The sequence below is a fragment of the Echinops telfairi genome, unplaced genomic scaffold (genome assembly GCF_000313985.2).
Source record: "Echinops telfairi isolate 266 unplaced genomic scaffold, ASM31398v2 ScPeMD7_15;HRSCAF=58, whole genome shotgun sequence".
NCBI lineage: Eukaryota > Metazoa > Chordata > Mammalia > Afrosoricida > Tenrecidae > Echinops > Echinops telfairi.
This window is the reverse complement of record NW_022103912.1, coordinates 6,122,626-6,146,519: the sequence shown is the minus strand read 5'-3', so window position 1 is coordinate 6,146,519 and position 23,894 is coordinate 6,122,626. Positions and strand designations below refer to the sequence as shown.

General features: G+C 36.3%; 1 protein-coding gene across 1 annotated transcript in view; it reads left to right on the top strand.

The window, feature by feature from the left end:
- The window catches only part of DPP10 (dipeptidyl peptidase like 10), a 549,923-nt gene that overhangs the window by 508,354 nt on the left and 17,675 nt on the right, over positions 1–23,894 (top strand). The window contains exons 19-20 of the mRNA XM_004711893.3: positions 14,789–14,983; positions 15,751–15,805. Coding sequence (XP_004711950.2) covers positions 14,789–14,983; positions 15,751–15,805 — 250 coding nt within the window. The remainder of the gene's footprint in view (positions 1–14,788; positions 14,984–15,750; positions 15,806–23,894) is intronic.

The window sequence follows — 23,894 nt, the reverse complement described above, 5'->3', positions numbered from 1 at the left end:
TGGTTGACCCTACTTTGAGAAGGCGATTCTTTCAGTCATATTTTGACGGCTTTCTGCCCCGAGGGGCTCATCTTATGATACGATCTCTGTCATTGGTCTGCTGGGATTCATGAGGTTTTCAAGTTCCCACTACTATCCATAAAGCCGTCAGTGGCAAATTCCTCTGAAAGTCCCAGCCTATCCTTTCTTTGCTATCCATTCTTAGTCTGAGTTCTGCTGAAACCTGTTCACTTTGGGTGATCCCCCTGGTATTTGACATCCCAATGATGTAGTTTCCAGCATCACAGCCACATACAAGCCACCGTTGCATGACAACATGAAAAGCAAGTGGTCTCTACCCATTTTTATCATCAATTAGATTTCTGTTTATTCAATCCAGGCCACATGCATAGTCAGTTTATGTGGTTGAAAGAAGTGTTGGCAATGAAGTCATTCATCTTTCTAAGTTCTCTCAAGTGCTCTGCAGCTTCATTTTTCTAACGAAGGCCATCTTCCCCAACTACTGCTCCTTCTTTTTTCGAATATTCACAGTCCAATCACCAGTAACAAATGCATCTTGACTGCATGGTTGATCAATTTCAGAATAAAGACGCTTGTAGACTTCCTCAAATTTCTTGTCACTGAAATGTAGATGTAAATAATAATTGTATGTAATGGCCTTCTTTGTACAAATATGGCATTATCATATACAGCATTTACTTCGACAGATCTTGAAGTCTTCTTTGTTGATGATGAATGCCATGTGACTCCTCTTGAGTTTGTCATACCTGGCATAGTAAACCATATGTATCCAATTAAATAATGATTAACACCAGTCCATTTCATTTCACAAATGCTCAGGATATCAGTGTTCATAGATTCCATTTCATTTGACACTTCCAATTTCCCTAGATTCATATTTGTACATTCCATGTACTGATTATTGAGATGAGCAGCTCTTCCTTTGCATTTTGAGCTGTGTTCCATCAGCAAATGAAGATCACAAAAGTTTGCTACACCTGCATCATTCTACTTTAAAGACAGCCTTGAAGACACAGTTCTTCCTCAGTGATATTTTATTTTGAGTTTCTTCCAACCTGAGGAGCTTTTCCTCAGGAATTATATCAGACTATGCTATTTTTAAGATTTTTAGTGCATCGTCCCTCATAAATAGATTCCCTGTCTGTTCTTTGTAGTCTATTCTTATTCTTTACTCTCCACTCAAACTTGTTCACTGTGGTTGACTTTGCTGGTATTTGAAATCTTGTGGTGTAGTTTCCATCATGTCAGCAACAGACAAACCACCAGTGTATGACAAACTGACAGATGAGTGGTGGATATTTAATTATAGCTATTGTTATATAACACAGATAAAGCGTGTATAGAAAGATTTGTGTATCAACATTAGTCAACAAAGAAAACCATGCAAAATAAATATTATTGTACATATTTAAGACTAGAGAACTATAAGGAAAGCATATCACATACAATATTACCCACCAGTGTCATTAACAGGGCATAATTAAAGTTTGAACAATTTTTTTTTTATTTTTCTGGCTCAAGACTCTCGAACGCATTGTATGACATTTTACTAATGCCTATCCAGCTCATTATGCAAAAATTATTACTGGTAAATTATCAAATAACACTCACCTGAGTTAGAGCTTATTACAATGTAGAAAGCTTATTAATAAGTAGAGCTTATTACAATGGAATTTTTAGAATATGTTTTTTCCATTTAACAATTTACAATAATCTCTGAAATGTAACATTTTTCACATATCTCATGTAGAAATCATGAGTGAGTTTCTAATTCTTTAATATGGGAGAAAAAATCTTCAGTACAGATCATTTAAGAAAATTCTAATCAGAATGTTCTTTTAATGGGAATATTTATGCATTTATTCCATGTAATTCTAGAACTTTGAATAGATCATATTGTTAGAAGGCTATTTGCTTTGCTTCTCAGGGTAAAGAACATATATTCTAAGTCATACTCTAATATTATTTGGCCCTCCCGTCATTCAGGACAAATATGCATCTACATTCTGTCTGACTCAGACAGATAGCTAGAATTTGCTTCAATGCATATGGGTGTTTTTTTTATTATTACTTTGACGTGTTAAATTTCCGATGTTTAATCTAGGTCAAAGGAAGAGCAGAAGGTTTATAAACACATTCAATATTGTTCTTTCACAACCAACAAGCAATGCAGCTTTCATATCAGCATCCATTGTTTAGTACTTTTTAAAGTTTTACCAACTCCAAGTTGACCTATTAACAAAGTACCATAAGAGGAAAAATCCTCCATTTATAATGAGTGAGTATGGATCATCTGAAGTGATGCTTTATCAATTGACGGTTCTCGGTATACAGATCATATAGAAATGCATAAAAGTGTTTCTATGACGTAGATATTGATGCTACATCTTTACATATTTACACTATTTTCTTATCTCCTTTATTCAGTTCTCAATAATGTGTTGTTCCATGTACATTGTATCCAGATCAAGTGGCATTGTTTGAGCCCAACAAGGGGCTGCTGCGTGACTTAAAATCAGGGAAGATATGCATCCCAGTAGGCTGTGTCAGCCATGACTAAACAGTTGAAATTCTTGATTCACATAAAGGAGTTAGTTTATACTTTTATCTGCTGGTAAAATATGCAAATCCTTTCTACTTTCTGTGACTTAGGCGTGTACATCTCGCTAAAGAGAAAGGGGTGGATCTTATAAAGTTCTATACCAGCTCTATCATAATGCAGTTAATATCTTCAGTGGAAAGTTAGGTGGAAAACCTCTTCCCTTTCTACCTCCTCATCCATTCTATTCGAAATGATCCAAAATGGAAATTGGCCAAAGGATAGGAATTAATGTACTATAAGATGTTAATAGCAGAAATAATTAGGAAATTGGAGCTCACTCCCATTTCGTTGCATAATTTCTGTCTGGCAGTTATCCCTACGGTGCTTTTCCATTGTTTCTGCTCTGATAGTTTCCTGTGTTGCCCAAGATGTTTATCCAGAGGTTAATTTTGGGTGGCTATTATGAACAGTGCATTTCTGTTTTATAACTGGCTCATTAATACGCATGTTGTTCATTGTTTCAACATATGCACTGATAAGCTTTTCATTTTTTTTAAAATTCACACTAAGATATAAATAACTTAATTTCAATAACTGACTGCTTTTTCTGTATTGGTCGCATGATAGTCATGTTGCTGTCTGTGCAACATGTTAAGGAGATAAACTGGCTTCTATTCACTGGAAAATACATAGGAACCTAAGATCAACTTACCTTCAAGCCAAGGAAGAGTACATTTAGTAGAGATACTGGCTGCAGTATCAGAAGGAGACGTGAAGGGAAAACGTCAGAGTTATCAACACCTTGCAGTGAATGACATTGTAGTTTGCTGTAGGGTGTACCACTGAAAGGAAAGCCTGTGCCCATCAGAAAAAAACCTCCTTCCAAATGTTAAAGGAAAACAGTGAGCAGACAGCCAGGTAGGCTTATTATGGTAGCCCCCTGGGTCAGCCTGTTAGCGGAAGTGTGGAAAACACTGCCGTGAAGAGATAGGCTGCTTGGACACGGTGCATTGATTCCTGTTGACTTGGTTTGTAAAGGCTAGAGTTAAGAAGGAAGTAAAAGGGCTGGCTGATAGGAAATTAGGGAGTTTTATGGATTCCTTTATAGAAGTGAGGGTTGAGGCAGAAGTGAAAAGGCTGCGTAGGGTATAGGGGAGAGAGTGAGAAGGACCAAACTGGTCTGAAGTATAAGGAAATGTGTGTGTGTGTGTGTGTGTGTGTGTGTGTGTGTGTGTGTGTGTGTGTTTTTACTCGCAAGCTCATAGCAGGTATCCAATTGACCTCATAGAACTGAAAGCCATAGAACCCTACTCAGTGGAGAGAAAGTTTCTTGACACTGTAAGCTGGCATACCCTGCTGAAATGTGTTGGCTTGCTGTGGCGTGGACGTTTCCTGTGGCTGCAGATGGCCGGGGTTCCAGCCAAAAATGTAGATGTAGCACATCAAGACACACTCCTGTCGCCTCAGAGTACTGGCTTGATAAGTATATGCAATTTAGATCTTGGGTATCTAAAATGGGGTTAGATAAAGGTGTGAAGTGTCTTATTTACATTCACATGTACAAACCTGTAACAATGAGTAACTTTTCCTGCAAAAAACAAAGTTCACTTATTTGTAGTACCAATGAACTTATATGTGAACTTAATATAAAAAGTGGAAATCTTTATTCTAAATATTCGTTCATTTACACTTATATAATTAAGAAACACTTTGAGTTAGTTAAAGTTTATTGTGCCAACCTGGCTGATAAACACATGTGGGGTTAATTGAAGGGCAAAGGGATAAAGCGCTCAGTGAGCCTCACTTTCCTAGTTTTCGGGTCTCTTGCTTTGTGATGGTCGGACCAGGGTGCAGCTGCCTTAGCCAGTTCCCTGCTTCAACTGGCAAGGCTCCCTTCCTGCAAGACATCCCTGAGGAGAAGCCACATGGACCTACCCCGATACAGCCCTGGGTGCTGGAGCACATGTGTGGAGACTCCTTCCAGCGCTGAGATGCTTACACATTCACTGATTCGGATTTCCTAATGTAGTCGGCGTCGTTGTGTGTGTTTTGTGAGATGGAGGAGGACTTTGTGGATTGGTGTTGCACATATGGGTTAATGGGTTAATGTTGGACTTGTGGGCTTGGGCAGCTCTGGGTGGGGATGTTTCCTTGATGTGCACTTACCCTTGATATAAAACTCATGTATTTGGATAGCTTGAGTTTTACATGAGTTTCTATGGATTTGTTTCTCTAAAGTACCCAGACTAACACACACTTGATCCCTACTCTCTTCTCCAGCCTCTCCCAGAAATAAATATGTGGTAAATTGGCCCAGAAAAGCAAAACCACCTCAGTGGCATCAAGTCATTTGGGACAAAGAGTGGCTCTGTAAGACAGGGTAGAACGGTCTAGATGGGTTTCTAAGACTGTAGCTCTTTTTAGAAGTAGGAAACCTCATCTTTCTCCCACAGAGCAGGTTGGTGGTTTGAACTGCTGACCTTGTGGTTAGCAGCCCAACAAGTAACTAACTACTACATCATCAGGGCTCCTGATGTAATATTTTTATCATGTGTTTTTCAGGCTCTTTCAAAGTCAAATCTAAAAACATTAATGGTTACATAAAAGTGATAGAAGGTGGTCCTATTTTTTTTCTTCTAAGTTTAAGCTATGAATGAATCAGATGATCTCTATATTTCAGCAATTTAAAATAAATGGGACGTGCTAACACTACTCCTATGAAGCCTGTAAGATACCTTGAGTACATTGTTAGTTGACAAAAAGAAACAAAACCTGACACGTATTCACTCACTACTTACATACCTGCTGAACATCTCTATTGGGAAAGGATACATTTAAAATCTTGCTTTTATTTAGTATGAAAATAAGGTTATTGCTAGATAGCTTTCATGCAAGACTACAATTATATGACCTATAATCTTAACCATATGACCTATAATATTCTAGTGTTCATATCTGAAAAATGCTGACGAATTTTATTTGTGTGAATATAGAGAGTAGAAACCAAGATCATATTTCACTCATAAATGTGTCTTCCACAAGGACCAGTGTTGTAGAAGGGCCCAAGAATTATCAATGCAGTCTTGTTTAGGAATGGCCGGATCTGAGAGCTCAGTTTATAGGAGATGATTATAAAGTTAAAAGACAAGTCTCCAAACATTAGTCAAACCTGAATAACAACAGCCATATACTCTGAACCAGGCATTTCAGTTAGCCATGTGTCTATACTACCTAGTAAATCCTTGCTGTAACTCCACCAGATAGATAAAAATATAGATAGATGGATGCATGCATACATACATACATATACCATAGATGCCAATTAGTCAAGTCCTCTGCATAGCAACGTTGTGTACAGCAGAGCAAATTGTTGCTTACTCCTACATTGTCGTAACGATTGCTTGCTAGCTCTTCTGAGTTCTCCATCAAACTTGATATCCTCCAGCAATTGATCCCTCCCTATGGCATGTCCAAAGCAACCAAGTCTGGCAGTATTTTCTCGTGATCAATGAGATTCTATTGCCTATAAATACAGGTGATGCTTCCAGCGTCACAGAACATGAAGCAACCACAGTACACAAAGACGAATGGGAGATGGCTCTACTAGGTAGACAACGTTACCATGGTCCTCCGTGGTTGAGACATATAAACTGACACAGGGTAGGAAAGCTACTTTGTCTCCAGGCATGAAGTTGGGCTCAACTCAATTTAGTTTGATCCCTGTATCACTTGTTTCTTTCCCACAGTGAAACACTGCGTCCTTGTAAGGGCCTGGGTAATAATGCAAACTCTTTTCCTAAAAAGGTTTGAACAGTGGAAGAGCTAGGAACACAAGTGAACGGAAACAAATAATTGGAGATTAATGAAATTGAGATTATAATTGATTATACAGTGAACCCTCGTTTATCGCGGTTGATCGGTTCTAGACCCTACCGTGACAAATGAAATTCCGCGAAGTAGGATTCCTTATTTGTAAACCAAATATTTTCGTAGTTAGAGCATAGAGGACATGAAAAAAACACCCTTTAGTCAACATTACACTCGTATTACCCAATTTATTAAACGAAAAAGGGAAAATACAGTAAAACATTTTGGACGTTACAATTATCATTTATTATTTATTATATTATTTATGGCATCAAGCATGTACAGTATGAGCCAATCAGTGGCAGTAATGACACAGCATGCGCTGTTACGCAAAAACCGCGATAGAGTGAAGCCGCGGAAGTCGAAGCGCGAAGTGGCGAGGGTTCACTGTAATTGAAAGGCTTAATTTTCTATGTATTATTGAGTAGGCTTCATCATGATCATTACTAAAATCAAAGTCATTAACATAGGCTAAGAAGAGAACTATGAATAACCTTAGTCATATAAAAATCTTCCCATTATGAATTAAAACAGTAGTTAAACCAAGATTTACATTGTAAACAATTCATGGGTCAGAAATGTCCAGATTGTATTCATAACCTTCCTAATGGAAGAAGATGGGATGCATCTAAAATATAGTTCCCCCAAATGAAATAATATGGTTATTACTCATATGATGGGAGAGATTTATGATGAAACTCATCTAGCAATCTTGTTTATTAAACAACTGATCCATCAGAAGAAATGACACTCTTTTCCATTCCCTTGCCTTCTCTTTCATTTTGTTCCTCGCCTTTCATTCACACTTGTTTTCCGTTTACGCTACATCATTTTTTTTTTGACAACTGGCTCTTAGTCATTTTTGCTTTCAACCAGATAATCGTGCATCTGAAGGCTATCTATTCAGATGTTCAAAATCACCAGAACAAAAAGGCTTGTTCTACTGTCTCCTTCCACTCCTTCAAGAGCTGCAGATAAACAGCTGTCAGGAATAGTTTTTCAATTCCTCAATGCTTTAGACCAGTATGGAAAACATTCTCATTTGAAAACCTCCTCTTTCCCATGTCGTCAATCACGCTTACTGGCAAAGAAACGTTCTTTAACAATGGATGGAACTGAGGGTGTGTGATATTAATTAAGTCCCACATATGATTTAATATTGCCGATATAAGTAAAATTCAAAATCTGGTTATTATTCAAAGGACTTCGAGAGATCAGTAATAAAGCCTGGACCCAAACTTAAATTTCATGAATATAAATTCAACACTCTTTTCATTAAGTTAAATGGAACTTTATGAACCTGACCGAACATATGTAATCAAAGCAAAGTTCTTCCCTCTAATTCACTTTCGGTGCAGATGATGTTTTATTATCACAAATAATTGAATTGTTCTGTCATTTGGGACACCAGTTAGATATTTTTTATTTTATTTCTCTTGCTTTCTATATTTTATTCTGTACACAAATTTGAACTCCTCGCCCATATAGATGTAGACACATTCAATATTGAATTAGAATAGATAGGGATACTGCCCTCTCCGACCTTAACCTGGAAGACAGGTTTACAGTTTCAATTTGATTCTGCTGCCAATGTTAGGAAATAGATAAGTTCCATATTGCTATGCCCTTTCCTCGCCTTAGAGCAAAGGATATTGTTTTGTTTTGTTGTTACCACATCTTTCAACAAAATGCTATGTCCAACTGTTTGTCTTGTAACTCCCTTCTGAGTATGGGCCCCAGAGAAGTCTGAGGTAGACAAAACAACCGAGTACAAATCTGACAGCACTACTGAAATCAAATCAACTGCTGCACGGCCCATATGCACACAGGTAGTAGTCCTCACTTATTGTACAGTCTGAGCTTTGGTCTATAACACAATCTCTGTGGCTCTCTAAAATGTCCTGTATTTCCATCTCCTGATTACAATTTTTTTAGCCTTATTTGCAATCAACTCTAGTACTTTCTACTCAATACTTAATGAGCAATCAGTTTCAACTATACCCCTCTAAAGGTCTAGATTGTTCTACTAAATGCCATTGAGTTTTATAACTCACCTTAAACCATACATTAGAAAAGGTGGAATATTGTACCCAATTAGAGAAATTTGTGTAAAATAATTGGCTGAAAATTAACTGATATTAGGATGTATTCCAACATTAAAACCTTGCAAAGATAAGGCTGAAGGTAAAAAATGTCAATTTAGGAAAAGAGCAAAGTAGCCAGATTTTATTGTTTCCCAAAATGTTGTATACATAAGTAAGAAATTAAAGCTTATTGTTTTTAAAATGTCCAAATGCCTACTAATGACAGTTTGAAATACATGACTTATTTTAAATTATATTCTAAAAATAATTTGCTATAGAATGTCTGAATTATTTCATTTTTCATTCTAAAACAAACAGCTGCAAACTCCTGAAATAGTTGTGAACACATCAGTGGGTTGTATGTGCATTGGAAAATCAGGTGCTTCAAATTAACAAAACATTTTAGAACTTTACTACAGAACTATTACTGCTAGCGCTTCAAGTTAAATAGCCTTGCCTTAAAACGAATGTCACTCAGCTAATCACTCAAGTGGTGTTGACTGTATTTTTTGTATTCATTGAAGTTTTCCGTTATAATTGACCACTCTAAAAACATGGCGGTCTTCCTGACATTGTAGATCATGCAGAATAGCTTTATTCATCGCCATTACTTGTACCAATTTCTACACAATCAAAATGATTGCTGAGTGGAAGAAAAATGAGACTTTCTATTCTCATAAATATTTACAGTCTTAGAAATTCATAGGGGCAATTCTGCTCTCAACTCAATGGCCGTGATTATGGTTTTATTTTGGAGTGTTTTATCATCATATTGGTGGTTTATATTATTCATTATATGTGAAAAATATTGTCAAATATATTGTTGTGAGATTTAATACTCACAAAATCTCTTTCTGGAAAGATGAAACCCAATGTCATTAAATTGATTTTGACTCATAGAGATGCAAAAGGGCAGAGTAGGCACACAGCAGCAACCTGCCACAGTATTCTTCCACAAAGTGGCTGGTAGCTTTGAACCACTAACCTGTCAGTTAATTTTCAAGCACTTTAACCCCTGCTCCACTAGATGACACAACTTTACTTGCTGTAAGTAAAAACCACGTAAAACACTTACTGAAGAAAATAAAATACTGTAGACTCCAGTATGAATCCCACTACAAAATAAATAAAACAAAAATTCTTGAAATTAGGCCTGTAAACAAAATTATGATAAAGTGAGAAGAGATTAAAGTTGTCAAAGATTTAATTTTATTGGGTTCTGCAATCAATACCTGTGGAAGCAGCAATCAACAAATGCCGCACAACAAACTGTGTTGGGAAATGTTGCTGCAAAATAGCTTCTTAAAATGTTAAAAAAGATGGGAACCCAAAGCCCATCTGTAGGCAACTGGACATCCCCTTATGGAAGGGTCACGGGGAGGAGACAAGCCAGTCAGGTTGCAATGTAGCAATGATGAAATAAACAACTTTTCTCTAGTTCTTAAATGCTTCCTCCTCCCCCACTATCACGATCCCAATTCTGCCTTACAAATCTGGCTAGACCAGAGGATGTACACTGGTACAGATAGGAACTGGAAACACAGGGAATCCAGGACAGATGATCCCTTCAGGACCAGTGGTGAGATTGGCGATACCGGGAGGTTGGAGGGAGGTTGAGGTGTAAAGGGGGAACCTATTACAAGGATCTACATATAATTCTTCCCTGAGGGAAAAACAACAGAAAGGTGGGTGAAGGGAGACGTCAGACAGTGTAAGATATGACAAAATAATAATTTATAAATTATCAAGGGTTCATGAAGGAAGGGGGCATGGGGAGGGAGTGGGAGAAATGAAGAGCTGAGGCCAAGGGCTTAAGTGGAGAGCAAATGTTTTGAGAATGATGAGGGCAACAAATGTACAAATGTGCTTTACACAATTGATGTACGTATGGATTGTGATAAAAGTTGTATGAGCCTCCAATAAAATGATTTAACAAATGTTAAAAAGAAATGACATAACTCTGAATGATGCTGTATGCCTGACCCAATCCATGGTGTTTTTCAATTGTATCAGATGCATGTGAAATATGGATAATTAATGAGAAAGATAAAAACAATAGTCCATACATTTGAATTATGGTGTTGGCAATGTATATTGAAATAAGCCTGAGATGCCAGAAGAATGAAAACATGTGACTTGGAAATATAGCCAGAGTGTTCCTTAGAAGATAGAAGAAAGATTCTATGGCCTTTGGACACGTTATTAATAGAGATTAGTCCCTGGAAAAGGATATCATGCTTGATAAGGTAGATTGTCATAAAAAAATAAGAATGCCTTCAAAAATGGATCGGAATAGTGGTTGCAAAAATGAGCTGAAACAGCAACGTTGGTGAGAGGGACATCGGACTGAGCACTCTTGTTCTGTTGTAAGGGATCTCAGTGAATTGGAGCTAACTTGATGGCCCTTAAAAACAACCGAGAAGTATGATTTTCAAGAGAAGGGAACTATGGCTTAAGACTTAGCACCATGGTTCCGTTCAGAATTTATTGGAATTCAAGCTGTGGTCTTTTAACTCACAGTTTCATAATGGAAGTTAACCCGTGAAGAATCTTGTTTTCCTTGCTATTGGGTGCAGTGGATCTCCAAGCTTCCAAATAGGAGCCATCAAATATTATGCAATTGCAAGGCTTCTTAAAATCTTTCCACTTATGACTTCACACGTCTACTTTCTTTAAAAGGATCTGCTTCAAATGGCATTTGGTGTGCCCTGCTAGCTGACAAACTGGGGGTTTAAACCCACCCAAAGGCAACTAATTGAAAATGACTGGCTTTCTTCTTCCAAAAGGCCACAGCCTTACAACCTTTGAAATCAGTTTTACTCAGCACACACTGAGCCATTAGGAGTCAGACTCAACCCAGCAGTAACTAATAATAAGAACATACGTATCAGAAACTGGTAGGGATAATGATTGCTGGTATCTCTTGAGTGTTAGCTTAATTAAACAAATAGCAGTGTTACCTGGGGACCGAGAAAGACTGGATAATTTCAGACTGAAATCTATATCAATCGATTACCATTCTTGGTTAGTGTATGTGGATGTGTATCCCTGCCTTCCTTCTACTCCAGTTAAGAACTGAGGTTGCAAACACTGTGTGACATAAGGTTATTTTGGGATATCAAAAATTGCCAACCCAAACTCACCACAGAGCCAGTTTGATTCATAGTGGCCCTATAGGGCAAAGTCGAACTGTTGTCTTTGAGTTTCTGAGGCTGGAAGGTTCTACAGAAACAGCAAGCCACCATACACTTCGTGATTTGGAAAGAGGTGAGAGACATGACTAAGTAACATGATTAAATAACATCCGTGATAGTACTTAGGAGCCCCGGTGACCTAGTGGTTACGCATTAGCCTGCAAACCACAAGGTCAACAGTTTGAAACTGCCATTCACTGTGTGGGAGAAAGATGAGGCTTTCTACTCCCATAAAGTTGCAGTCTTGGAAACTCACAGGGGCAGTTCTACCCCATCCTGTAAGGTCACTATGGGTCAGCAGTAAATTTGGCAGTAAGTTTTATTTTTATGATACTATTTATTTACTATGTTACTTCCCAAGTAGGAATCAACATGTTATAAGCCATGTGGCAGGCAACCCCCTCACCAAAGACTTTTAAAAAAATGTGTAGTATAGAACGAATATATTACAAGAAATTAAAAAATATATATGCCAAGAATTTTAAGTGCTTAGAATACAGAAGGCATTCAGTATATGTTAATTATATTATGTTTAGTATTACCTGCTTTCTACAGCACGTGTCTCTGCCTATGCTGTTTGCTTTTTTCATTTTTGTCTAGTAAATTGGGATACCTAAGCGTATTAATGAGGTTTAATTTGGTGCAAACCACTTACATACAGATAGCACGGTTGTAGAAGAACGAAGACAGGATAATTTAGTATGCTACCGTTAGCAATGAGTAGAGTGTGTGTTTTTGCTATGTTACTGAACGATGGTGCTCTTTGAAAGGATGGTATCTTTGTGTCCCCTTCAAATTTCGCACACGTGCTGGACTACTTCTCCGATCTGCCTGGGAAATCAAGTAAATACAAAAAGGAAAAAAATTTCCATCATCCCATTTGGGCAATTATTTTTTTGCTTTTTAAATTTATAATAATATTGTATTGTGTTTTTAATTCACGATTACACAACAAATTAGGTTCCCATTTAACAATGTCTAAAATGTACATTTTCCAAAGTGTGTAAATAGTCCGTCTCATTCTTTCCTTCCTGTTTCCCTTGCTGTTAATCTAGATCCCTTCATGTCACCAATTCCCTGGGCTCATTTACCTTCTCATCTTTGCTTTAGGGTAAATGTTGACAGTTTCGTCTCATATGCATGTGTTTTTAAAAGAAGCCCAAAGCTCATAGGTGATATTGTTTATTTTATAAGACAACCCATTGTTTAGATGTAAAGTCATTTCCAAGGTTGGCTTTGTCACCAATTTTACAGGTTATCTCAGAGCCATGGTCTCGGGGGCTCTTCGAATCTCTACTAATCCAGTAAATCTGGTCTTTCTTTTATAAATTTGAGCTTCGTTCACTATTCTTCTTCCATTTTATCAATGACTATCTATTTTGACCCAGGTAAGGGTGGTCAGTAGTAGAAGCTGGGCACCATCTAGTTGTTCTGGTCTCAGGAGAGAGGAGACCGCAGCTCATCTAAGTTATTAGTCATTTCTTCTCTCCATCTTCAGTGTCCTTCCTTCTTGATCTTTTGCTCCAGATATGTAGAAATCAGTAGTTGTATGTTAGCTGGCCACTCGTTGGCATTTAGGACCCCCAAATGCTGCTCACAAAAGTACAATATAGAACATAACAAGTTTATGATTTTTTTGTTATACTAACTGACCAAGTCATCCCACAACAGTCCAATAAGGTGTTTGGTTATGCCTTGGAAGTATTTGCAACTCCACCCCTAGAAGTATTATTGCACATACACACACACACACAACTACAGATACATGTTTATGTGTATTTTATACCCTTATAAACATATATACATACATACCTACCTTTGTAACCACCAATGTATATTTTTAGTTGTTAGTGCTGTTGTTTGAAAACTGTGTTTGTTTTAGAATTTATCAAAAATATCCTTTACACTTGTGGACTTTTAGTGTTATCGTTTACCTTGGCCAAGTTATGATTATCTATCTGATCTCCAGAAAGAACAAATAGCAATGTTTTCTGTGTGGTGTGTACCTATTCCTATACTTTTTATAAAAGTACAATTATACTACAGTTTCCCTTTTATGACTGACTTAGTTCCTTCATTATAATGACCTCCACACTCACCCCTATTATATTTTGAGAACTCATTGTTAGTATTCCGTTTTATGTGTGCGCTGGATAGCATTCTGTTTTATGTATGTGCCACATTTTGTTTACCTATTTGTCCATTTATGGACACTGAATTGGTTTCATCATTAGTGAATAATGTTGCAAGGAACATCGATGTAAAGATGTCTTTGTATCACATCTATGAACTCGCTGTAGTATTTATCTAATAATATGATTGCTAGAGCTGGCAGTCTTTCCATTTGTACCTTTTTGAGGCAGTATTATTTTCCACGGTGATTACACTGCTTTATAAATAATGTGCCCCATACTTCCAGCTTCACTTTTTTCAAATATATGTGTTTATACTTCCTTTGCTTTCTGTCAGTTTTTGGTGAGGAAAACACTTTTCTCACTTATTGCTTAAATTCTCCTCAGTGAGAATTCTGCCTTAAAAACAATTTAGTAAATATTAATGCACTCCCTTTCAAGTCCAGCATTTTTTAGGTCTGTGCATTTTCTGTTAAATTATTACCAAGTCTCTACAAGTGGTTTGGCGCTATCAAACTTATTGACCTCTGTATACCATCTGCAATATCTTTTAAAGATACACTTTCTTGAAAAAATCCAATAAAGATATGTATGTCTATGAATTTGAGAATTATCCTGCAAAACTATGGAAAACACATTTTACTTTCACTATTAAATAAAATATAATAGTATAGTATAGTATAACATGAGATAAACATATCTTGTTAGCACTGGATTAAATTTTGTTTCATGTTTTTATTTCATTCAGGGAAATTTTAATTTAAACTTAGACAGAAGAAAATGACATTTACCCTTTCGGGATTATCAAAAAGTGACAGAACTTAAGAGTGAACATGGTTTGAATGAGTTGTTTTCCATACGTTTTTTCTAACTAATATGCATAAACGTTAAACTATCGACCAGATTATTAATAGGTTTTCCTTTAGTCCATTGTGCTGTGATTTGCAGGGATGAAGAGCCAGGAGGCCAGTTGGTTACAGATAAATTCCACATTGATTGGGACTCAGTACTTGTTGACTCTGATAATGTAATTGTAGCAAGATTTGACGGCCGCGGAAGTGGGTTCCAGGGTCTAAAAATTTTGCAGGAGATTCATCGAAGGATAGGTTCAGTGGAAGTAAAGGACCAAATAACAGCTGTGAGGTAAGTGGGTGCACATCTTCCATTTGATTTTCCTTTTTATTTCATTTTTAGTTGTGTAATAGTTGGACATTACATTTCAGACCATCGTTTTTGTATTTAAGAACCTAAATGATTTATCTTAACCTTCCTATTGCCTTTCTTACAAAAATTAAAAAAGCCTAGATAGATGATACACAATATGACTAGTGATTGGAACATGTTCTAAGCTGGTCATGTTGTCTGTTGCATTTTTACAAGTATCTATCACCCTTAGTACTGTAATGAAATAATTACCACATTTCTGGCAGTAGACGCCAATTTTGATTTATGAAAGTAAGAGAGCCCTTTTGTAGGCCACTATATTATTTTTTCACAGTAGTCTATCTACAATGTATATTTCTACAACCTAAAGTTCCTCAGTTAATTATAATTTTTCTGCATAGGAACCATTATCAATCTGGCACGAAAGAGCGAACTTAGCAATCTAGTTCCTATTTAATTCAATGCATATTACTAATAGCTAATTAATATTAATTTAAAGATTAATGTTAATTTAGTTGTCCTAGAATAGGCTTAAGATTCTGCATTTATCTCAAGTTCATGGGTGATACAAAAGCTACTGGATCACTATTTTGAATATCAGTATTTTGGAATATATACAATTCCACTTGAATAGAAATGAAATTGATCAAATATTTTTGTAATTTTCTTCTAGCCATTTTAAGTCGAGTGTAGCTCTACATATATTTGACTCAAATAGATATAATTTATGTTTTCTTTTATTGCAGATTTTTGCTGAAGCAGACATATATTGATCCCAAAAGATTAAGCATTTTTGGAAAGGTAAGTAGTGGAAATATTTTTAAAACCTCATATATATGCATATACATATACATTAAAATATAAGAAATTCTGACTATAATTGAGTAATTTATTCATTAACTGAGCAACTATATATGGAGCCTCTATTTGGTACAGGTGGTAGAAAAAGAGCAAAATTCAAAACAGAAAAGAAACTTGTTTTCATAACAATGACTTTCTAAAGAAGAGACAGGTGGCAAGCATATCAATGAAAATTATGCTGTGTATAGAAATAAGTTTTAGAGACAAACAAGAATGACATGTATTTTATGTGCATATATACATATGTATATATGTATGTATAAGTATTGGTGGTCCAGTAAGGCCCCTTATGAGGTGCCATTTATGCTTATACTCAAATACCAAGAGGAAGCCACACATTCTTGAGACTTTATATCCTACATTGAAGGGACACTGATAGCATAACTGTAAAAAAACAACATTGATTTGGAAGCATACGCATGCTAATTTGCTCTGTTACGTAATTTTGTTATCTGAAAAATAGTTATTTCTTATTGCAATAAGTCCATCGGACAGGGCAAGACATGACAAAATAATAATTTATAAATCATCAAGAGCTCATGAGGGAGGGGAAGAGCCAGGAGGGAGGGGGACAATGAGGCCCTAATGCCGGGGGCTTAAGTGGAGAGGAAATGTTTTGAGAATGATGAGGGTAATGAATATACAAATGTGCTTTACCCAATTGATGTATGTATGGGTTGTGATAAGAGTTGTATGAGCCCCTAATAAAATGATTTTTTTTTAAAAGAGTTGTATGAGCCACCAATAAAATGATTATAAAAAAAAGAGGAGCTGATACCAAGGGCTCAAGTAGAAAGCAAATGTTTTGAAAATGATGATGGCAACATACAATTGATATATGGATTGTTATAAGAGATGTAAGAGCCCCCAATAAAATGATTTCTTAAAATAAAAAATAATAGTAATAAAAAAATACCTGTCGTCAGGTTCGGTAGCCTCATCCCAATATTAAAATAGACCTCATCTAGATAATTATTAAAAATCTAGTTTATATGCACCACTGGATTAGATGTTTAAGGAGGATATGCTGAAAGGAAGGAGACCTTGATTTATTCTATTTTAAAAGCAGAGCAAATTTTTAGCTTTCATGGATCTTCATATATACTATAACTCTACTAACTATTAATAACCTAAAAATCTATCTTTCATGACCATCGAGTTGATTCCCACTCATGCATGTAATACCTGGTTCTTTATTGGGGCATTAATCTTAGTATTGTACACTTGCAAGGAGCTCCATGAAAAGGCACTTAACAAATGCGTAAAATGCAAATCAGCACAAATCACCAGCACTTCCTTTCACATTCCAGTGTTTGCAGTCAACCATGCCTTGACTGCTTCATTCAGGTGGTCAGCAATTTTCAAGAAATCAATAAAATATCTGATGAGAAGTACTCTCCCAACATAAATACAAACAGAAAGATGTGACTTGTAAAATTATTGTTAAAAACGCCTCCAAAAATTCTCATTCCTGGAAAATGGACACTATTGATGTATTATAAAGTATATACATTGGAAACATTTACTGCATACTGGTCCAAATATTTATATAATATTTTGGGAAGACCCCAAAGCCCATGCATTTCAGTGCTCTGTTGACTGTGCACATAAATAAAACAGGAGATCAAATCGACTATACATTCACTGCAGTGGAAATTTAGAAAGTGAGATAGGAACTGGATGATGAGCATCATTCAGCAGGTGGAGGATGAAAACAGTGCTATACTCAATGTCAGCAATAAGCATAGTGTATTTAGAGAATAGGAATTAAAGTAATTGGTTATAATTAAGGCTCAAGTAGGGACATAATGGAGGTGAAACAAGTGGAAGAAAGAGTACAGACCACGGATAACCCTTCACATCAACCTGAAATATAGATGTAAATCTATAAACATGAAGGACTAAAACTCTAGGAGTATATTTATAAATCTAAGACCCCAAACAAATAAACCAAAACCCATATTGTTGAGAAAGAAGGGGGGGCGGGACAGAGACCCAAGCCCATCTGTTGACAATGGGACATTGCCTCAAAGAGGGGTCACAGGGAAGGGATGAGTCCTTCAGGGTGCAGTAAAGCACCACTGAAACACACAATACACTTCTGGTGCCTTGAGGCTTCCTCACCCCCCACTATCATGACCCCAATATTGCTTTTCACTCGGGGTTAGACCGGAGCATGTGCATAGGTACAGCTAAGAGATAAGAATCCACGATACACGGAATCCAGGAACAGAAATCGGAGCCGTGATAATCTGAAGGGTAAGGGGCAGGTGGAGAGAGGAGGGGAGGAAGAGGCAACTGATCTTGATGATTGACAAATAACCACAAACTAACCCCTGTGGGGGGGGATGAACAATAGAAATCGTGGGGGAAGGGAGACAGCGGTCGGTGTAAAATATGGAAATAATAATAATTTATAATCTATTAAGGGGTCAAGAGGCTGTGGGTGGGGAGGGAGGGAAAAAAGAGGAGCTGATACCAAGGGCTCAATAGAAAGTAAATTTCTAGAAAATAATGATGGCAATATATGTACAAATATGCTTGATACAATTGATGTATAGATTGTTATAAGGGCTGTAAGAACCCCCATAAAATGATCTTTAAGTATAAAATAAAAAGATGTCTTTATCAGTATAGGAGAATTCATGATTGTCCGGTTGACTATGTTAAACTAGACATACAAAAGATTGATTGAAGATATACACAAATGCAAACACGAAACACATTTTAAATAGGAGAAAGGTTTTGATCCAATGAATAAAATTCCATATATACCACTCAATTATTAAATGATAGTGTTCTTGATATAAAAAGGAACACTGTGAGTTTTAAGATATATACCATTCCATAAACCCTGTTTCATATTATGTTCAACATTCTCATACACTTACTGGGTGATGTATTTTGAGTGTCATTGGGGTGACAGCTATGTTAAAATATGCCAGTAGAAGTATTCTATTTCTCGTTAATTTTTGCTGTGTACATGGTGATTCTAGCAAATTGGGAAATATTAATCTTTGTGGTAATCGAACTTTTTATTATTTTGTATTGAACCATTGTATTATTTTTAAATGAAAGATACATTTTTAAATTATGAAAATTGCAACGTTGTCTTCTTTTGCTTAGAGTATGTGTATTATATATTGTCCTGATTGTTATTATAAAATCTTGCCCTTAATAAGGGTGTTTGTTTAGAAAATAGAAGGATGCATGAATTTATCTTATTTTTCATTTTTCTTCAATTTTTCAATAACATATCAGTTTATAGTTATTGTGATGGCTGATAGATTTTAAACATTGTGAGTATTATTATATTCACTTACTGCTTTTGTCCTCCTGTTGATGTGCTTGTTGTTGTTAGTTGCTATTGAATCGGTTTCTACTCACAGCCCCCTGTGGACAACAGAACCAACACTGCCCTGTGCTGTGCCACATTCATCATTGTTTCAGTCTGAGCCCATTGGTGCAGCGACTGATTCGTGTATTCCTTTGGGAAGCCAATGATACTTTTACCATTCTTCACCTGGACCATATTTCAAACGCATGAATTCTTCTTCAGTTTTCCTTAATCAAAATCCAATAATCCCGTGCATACGAGGCAATTGAAAACACCACTGTTTGGGGCAGGTACAACCTTAGACCTCAGAGAAACATCCTGGATTTTCAACACTATAAAAAACGTCAAAACGTAAGCAGTGCAGATTTAATCCATGCAATGTGCCCTTTGATCTCTTGACGGCTGCTTCCATGAGCATTGGTTATGGATGAAGCAAGGCAGAATCCTGACAACTGCATTCTTTTCTCCATTTATCATGATGTTACCTGTAAGTCCAGTTGTAAGGCTCTTGGTTCTCTTTACGTTTACTTGGAATCGATGCTTCTTGTTACAATCTTTGACCTTCATCAACAAGTGCTTCAGTTCTCTCTCACTTTCAGCAAGCAAGGTTGTGCCATCTGCATATTTCCAAATTGTTAATAAGCCATCCATCAGTCCTGATGCTGCATTCTAAATCCTATAATCTAGATTCTTTGGTTATTCGCTCAGTGCACAGATTGAATAAGAATGGTGCATTTCTTTCCTGATTTTAAATCATGCAGTATTCCCTTGTTCTGGTCATGTAACTTCCTCTTGATGCATGGACAGATTCTCCATGAGGACAATTTAGAAAGAAATTGAGAATGACCTTCTAAAGACATGATGATCATACCAGCTAAATGGTAATTCTTTGTAGAATTAGGACAGTGTTCTTCAGAGAGCTTTATATGTTCTAAATCAGCAGCCAACATGTGATTCTATTTCTTCAGCAGCCAGGGTTTGGCCTTTTGAGCCTCTCCCATTAAGTGACCTAGCACAGTACCACTCCATGGAATGCACTGTGCACAGCAGCAAGGCAGATGGAAGAGGACTAGATAGGAGTACAGCCTCCTTACTCATATCATGGTAATGATGCAAGGAACCTTCCTCAGAGATGTGCTCTATTGTTTAAGCAGACACAATGGGAAGTCGTGGCTCTTCTTGTGGGTGTAGCTCTAGCACAGCGGTTCTCAACCTGTGGGTCGCAACCCCTTTGGGGGTCGAAGGACCCTTTCACAGGGTTCGCCCAATTCATAAGAGTAGCAAAATTACCGTTATGAAGTAGCAACAAAAATAATTTTATTGTGGAGGGGTCACCACCACATGAGGAACTGTATTAAAGGGTCGCAGCATTAGGAAGGTTGAGAACCACTGCTCTACTACATGTCATTTGGATCTCTGGATCTCGGACTTGAGCCAATAGCCAGTCATATTGCTTACCAATCCTGGGAACTACCATATTCCCTGGGCCTGCCACATTACTTGCCTGCCAACTTGGGATTTATTTGACTCTGAAGTCACAAGTCACAATTGCTGACCTTTGATTCATCCATATCTGCCTCTGCAAGACTGTGCTTTTCCTGTTTCCGAGGTCATCTAATTGCTTTCTGGTTTGTCAGCCCCAGAAGATGGGGGAAACAGGAGAAGAATACAATTCAGCATCTAATACATAGTCTTGAACCAGACTGGATTTACCTCCTCTGGCAATTGTGTGAGCCACGTCCTTAATATGTATACCACTGGGTTCGCCTCTCTAGAGAGCCCAGCCGAATATACTTTATTTTATCAATTCCTATTCCAAATATGTTAAAACCACAGTTATCACTCTTATTTTATGCAGATTTCCCATATTTGTGTATGCTTTATTCCATATATTGTCCCTGTATCCATATTCTAATCTGATAATTATCTTTCATGTCATATTAATATAGATATTATTGTTGAGGTTGTTTTACATTTAATTCATGTTACATTTTTTGAAATTTTTATTATCAATCATTTAATTAATTTTGGTATTTCAATTACCAGAATTATACAAGAATATTTTCATTATAGCTATCTTCCCATAAAGATATTTATTAATAGTCCTCTCTTGACCGATGTTTTCAAACCTTTATTTAAAAATACTGATCTTTGATATTTAATATTTCACATCTGATAAAGAAATAGGTGCATTTTCTCTCAAGTGTTTTGTTGAGTGTTTTTTGATAACTGTGAATTTTTCTCTTCTTGGAATCCTCTGGGAATTTAATGTACAGAAATTCATTGTGAATTAAATGGCATTTGTAATTTAGTAAGGTATTTCATTTGTTTGCTTTGGTGGTAACTTTAAGTCACACATGGATGGGAGTACACACCTAAGTGCAGACTTAAGTTTCATTTGTTTAGGCAGAATAGGTATTTTTTTCATTCTCTTATAGCAGGCAAAAATGAAACAAAGCAAAATATTATATCAGTTCATTTTGTGCATGCTTATTTCTGATCATATGTAGAGCATTCTTTCATGTACTTGCCTTTTGTGGAGTCTCCATTAAAGCACATTGAGTGGGGTTTATTTTTTTGTTCTTTGTTTTTGTTTTATTTTTAGCTCTTTTCACAAAAGTAGCCATCATAGTAGAAGTTCAAGGTCATTAATCTTTGAAAACCCTATGGAGAAGTACTATTGTGTACACATGGGTTGTCAAGATTTGAAATTTACTTATTGCCAACAGTAATATCATATTTTAATTTGGGGAACATTAAAATCTTCACAAGATTTAGCCTTTGTCTTTGTAGTAGAGTGTATCCTTTTTATTCAATTCTTTCCTTTCAAAATTCTTAGCATTTTGTAGATTTAATTAAGTATGTCAAATCTCTTGCCTTCTGTATTTATTTCTGGATATGACTAGTTGTTCTGTTTCCTTGAATAACAAAAACACAGAGCAGAAAAAGAAAAGAGGCAATTGCCAGTTTAAATCAGACCTCAGGCAGGTTTCATAGAGGAAATAATATGTGAGCAAAGACAAGGTAACATAGTAGATTCAAAACATGGATATAGAGAGTAGGTTACAATTATTTTAAAATAACTGAATATGATCATTTGATAAAACTTTGCTTTTCCAAGTAGCTACTCATGCTTTATCATACTCATACTCATATCAAAAGGTTAGAATTTCAAACCATTCAACCACTCTGAAGGTGAAACAGGAGGGTTCCAGAATGATTTACAGCCTCAGAAACACTGAAAGGCAGTTATGAGTCAGCCTTGACAAGAAAGCAGTGAGTTGTTCATTATTTATGGCTTTATCATTTCCAATAGAAATCGATATTCTCAGATTTTGAGACAAGGCTGAAACACGTCAGTAATTTGAAGCTTCTTTTATGTATCAGGTGAAGAAAGCAAATTCAGGAGATGTTTCAAACAATTACAAAATTTAAATATTTATTTCTAAACAGCTGAACAGTTTTAATATAAAGAATGAAATATAACAAATTGTATTATCTAAAACGTATTTATTCATAACACATTGATTTTGTTGGACACTAAAAGTGATGGAGAGCCAATAAGAATTACACAGGGGTGAGGCTGTAAGAATAATCTCTCATTGATTCTGTTAGTATATATGTTTGATCTTACTTGAAGGTAAGGTAAAATGTATTTTTATCAACACATGGTACTCATGAAAAATATGTTGTCAGTAAAATGACAATGTAGCACCCATTTTTTACTTTCATAGATTTTTCTCTCTATTGATTACTCAATTCTTACAATTGAGTAAATACGTTGTTTGTATTAGATGACAGCAATTCTGCTCCAATTCTTAGCCACCTAGCTACCTCCGAGCCAAATAGTGTCTGGCACTGTACCAGCGCTCCTCCTGATTGCGATGGTTAAAGCCCCGTGTTGAAATCACTGCCTTAGTCCATCTTGCTGAGGAACTTCTTGATTTTTGCTGAGCTCTGCTTTCCCAAACATGATGTCCTCTTCAAGAACTGGTTTCTCCTGATAATGTGTCCAAAGGATGGGAGAAGTCAGGCCCAGGGGACTTCTAATCCGAGGCAGACTTTTTTTATTTTGTACCAGTTAATTTTTCATGAGTACCATGTTTCATGAGTACCAGTTAATTGTACCAGTAGTTCTGTGAATATTGGTAGACATAAGCAGAATTTAATTTCCCCAACTCTTCTTTGGTTTTCCTTATCATTGCCCAGCATTCATGAGTATGAGGCCATTGAACATCCCATGGCTTGGGTGAGGAGCAACTTAGTCCCCAGAGTGACATTTGTGATCTGTGCTCCTAACACTTTAAATAGGTCTTGTGCAGTTGATTTCCCCAATGCAATGTGTGTGTGCGTGCGTACGTATATATACATATATATATATACACGTACACACACACACACACACACACATATATATATAATTTCTTTAAACAATAATGTGTGTGTTTAGTGTGGATATATCTATGAAACACAATTCCAAGAAAATTTCCTATGCTTCAGGTCTAATAAATACATTTTAAAATAAAATGAGATATTTACATTGTCGATAGGAATAATAAAATATATTGAATTAATTAGAAAATCTGATCTCTGAGAAACCAAGGAAGATTAAAGCACAATTGAAGCAACAGGCTGAACAAATATTTTGAATGTTCTTAATCTAAATCAAATAAGATACATCCTGATTCAAAA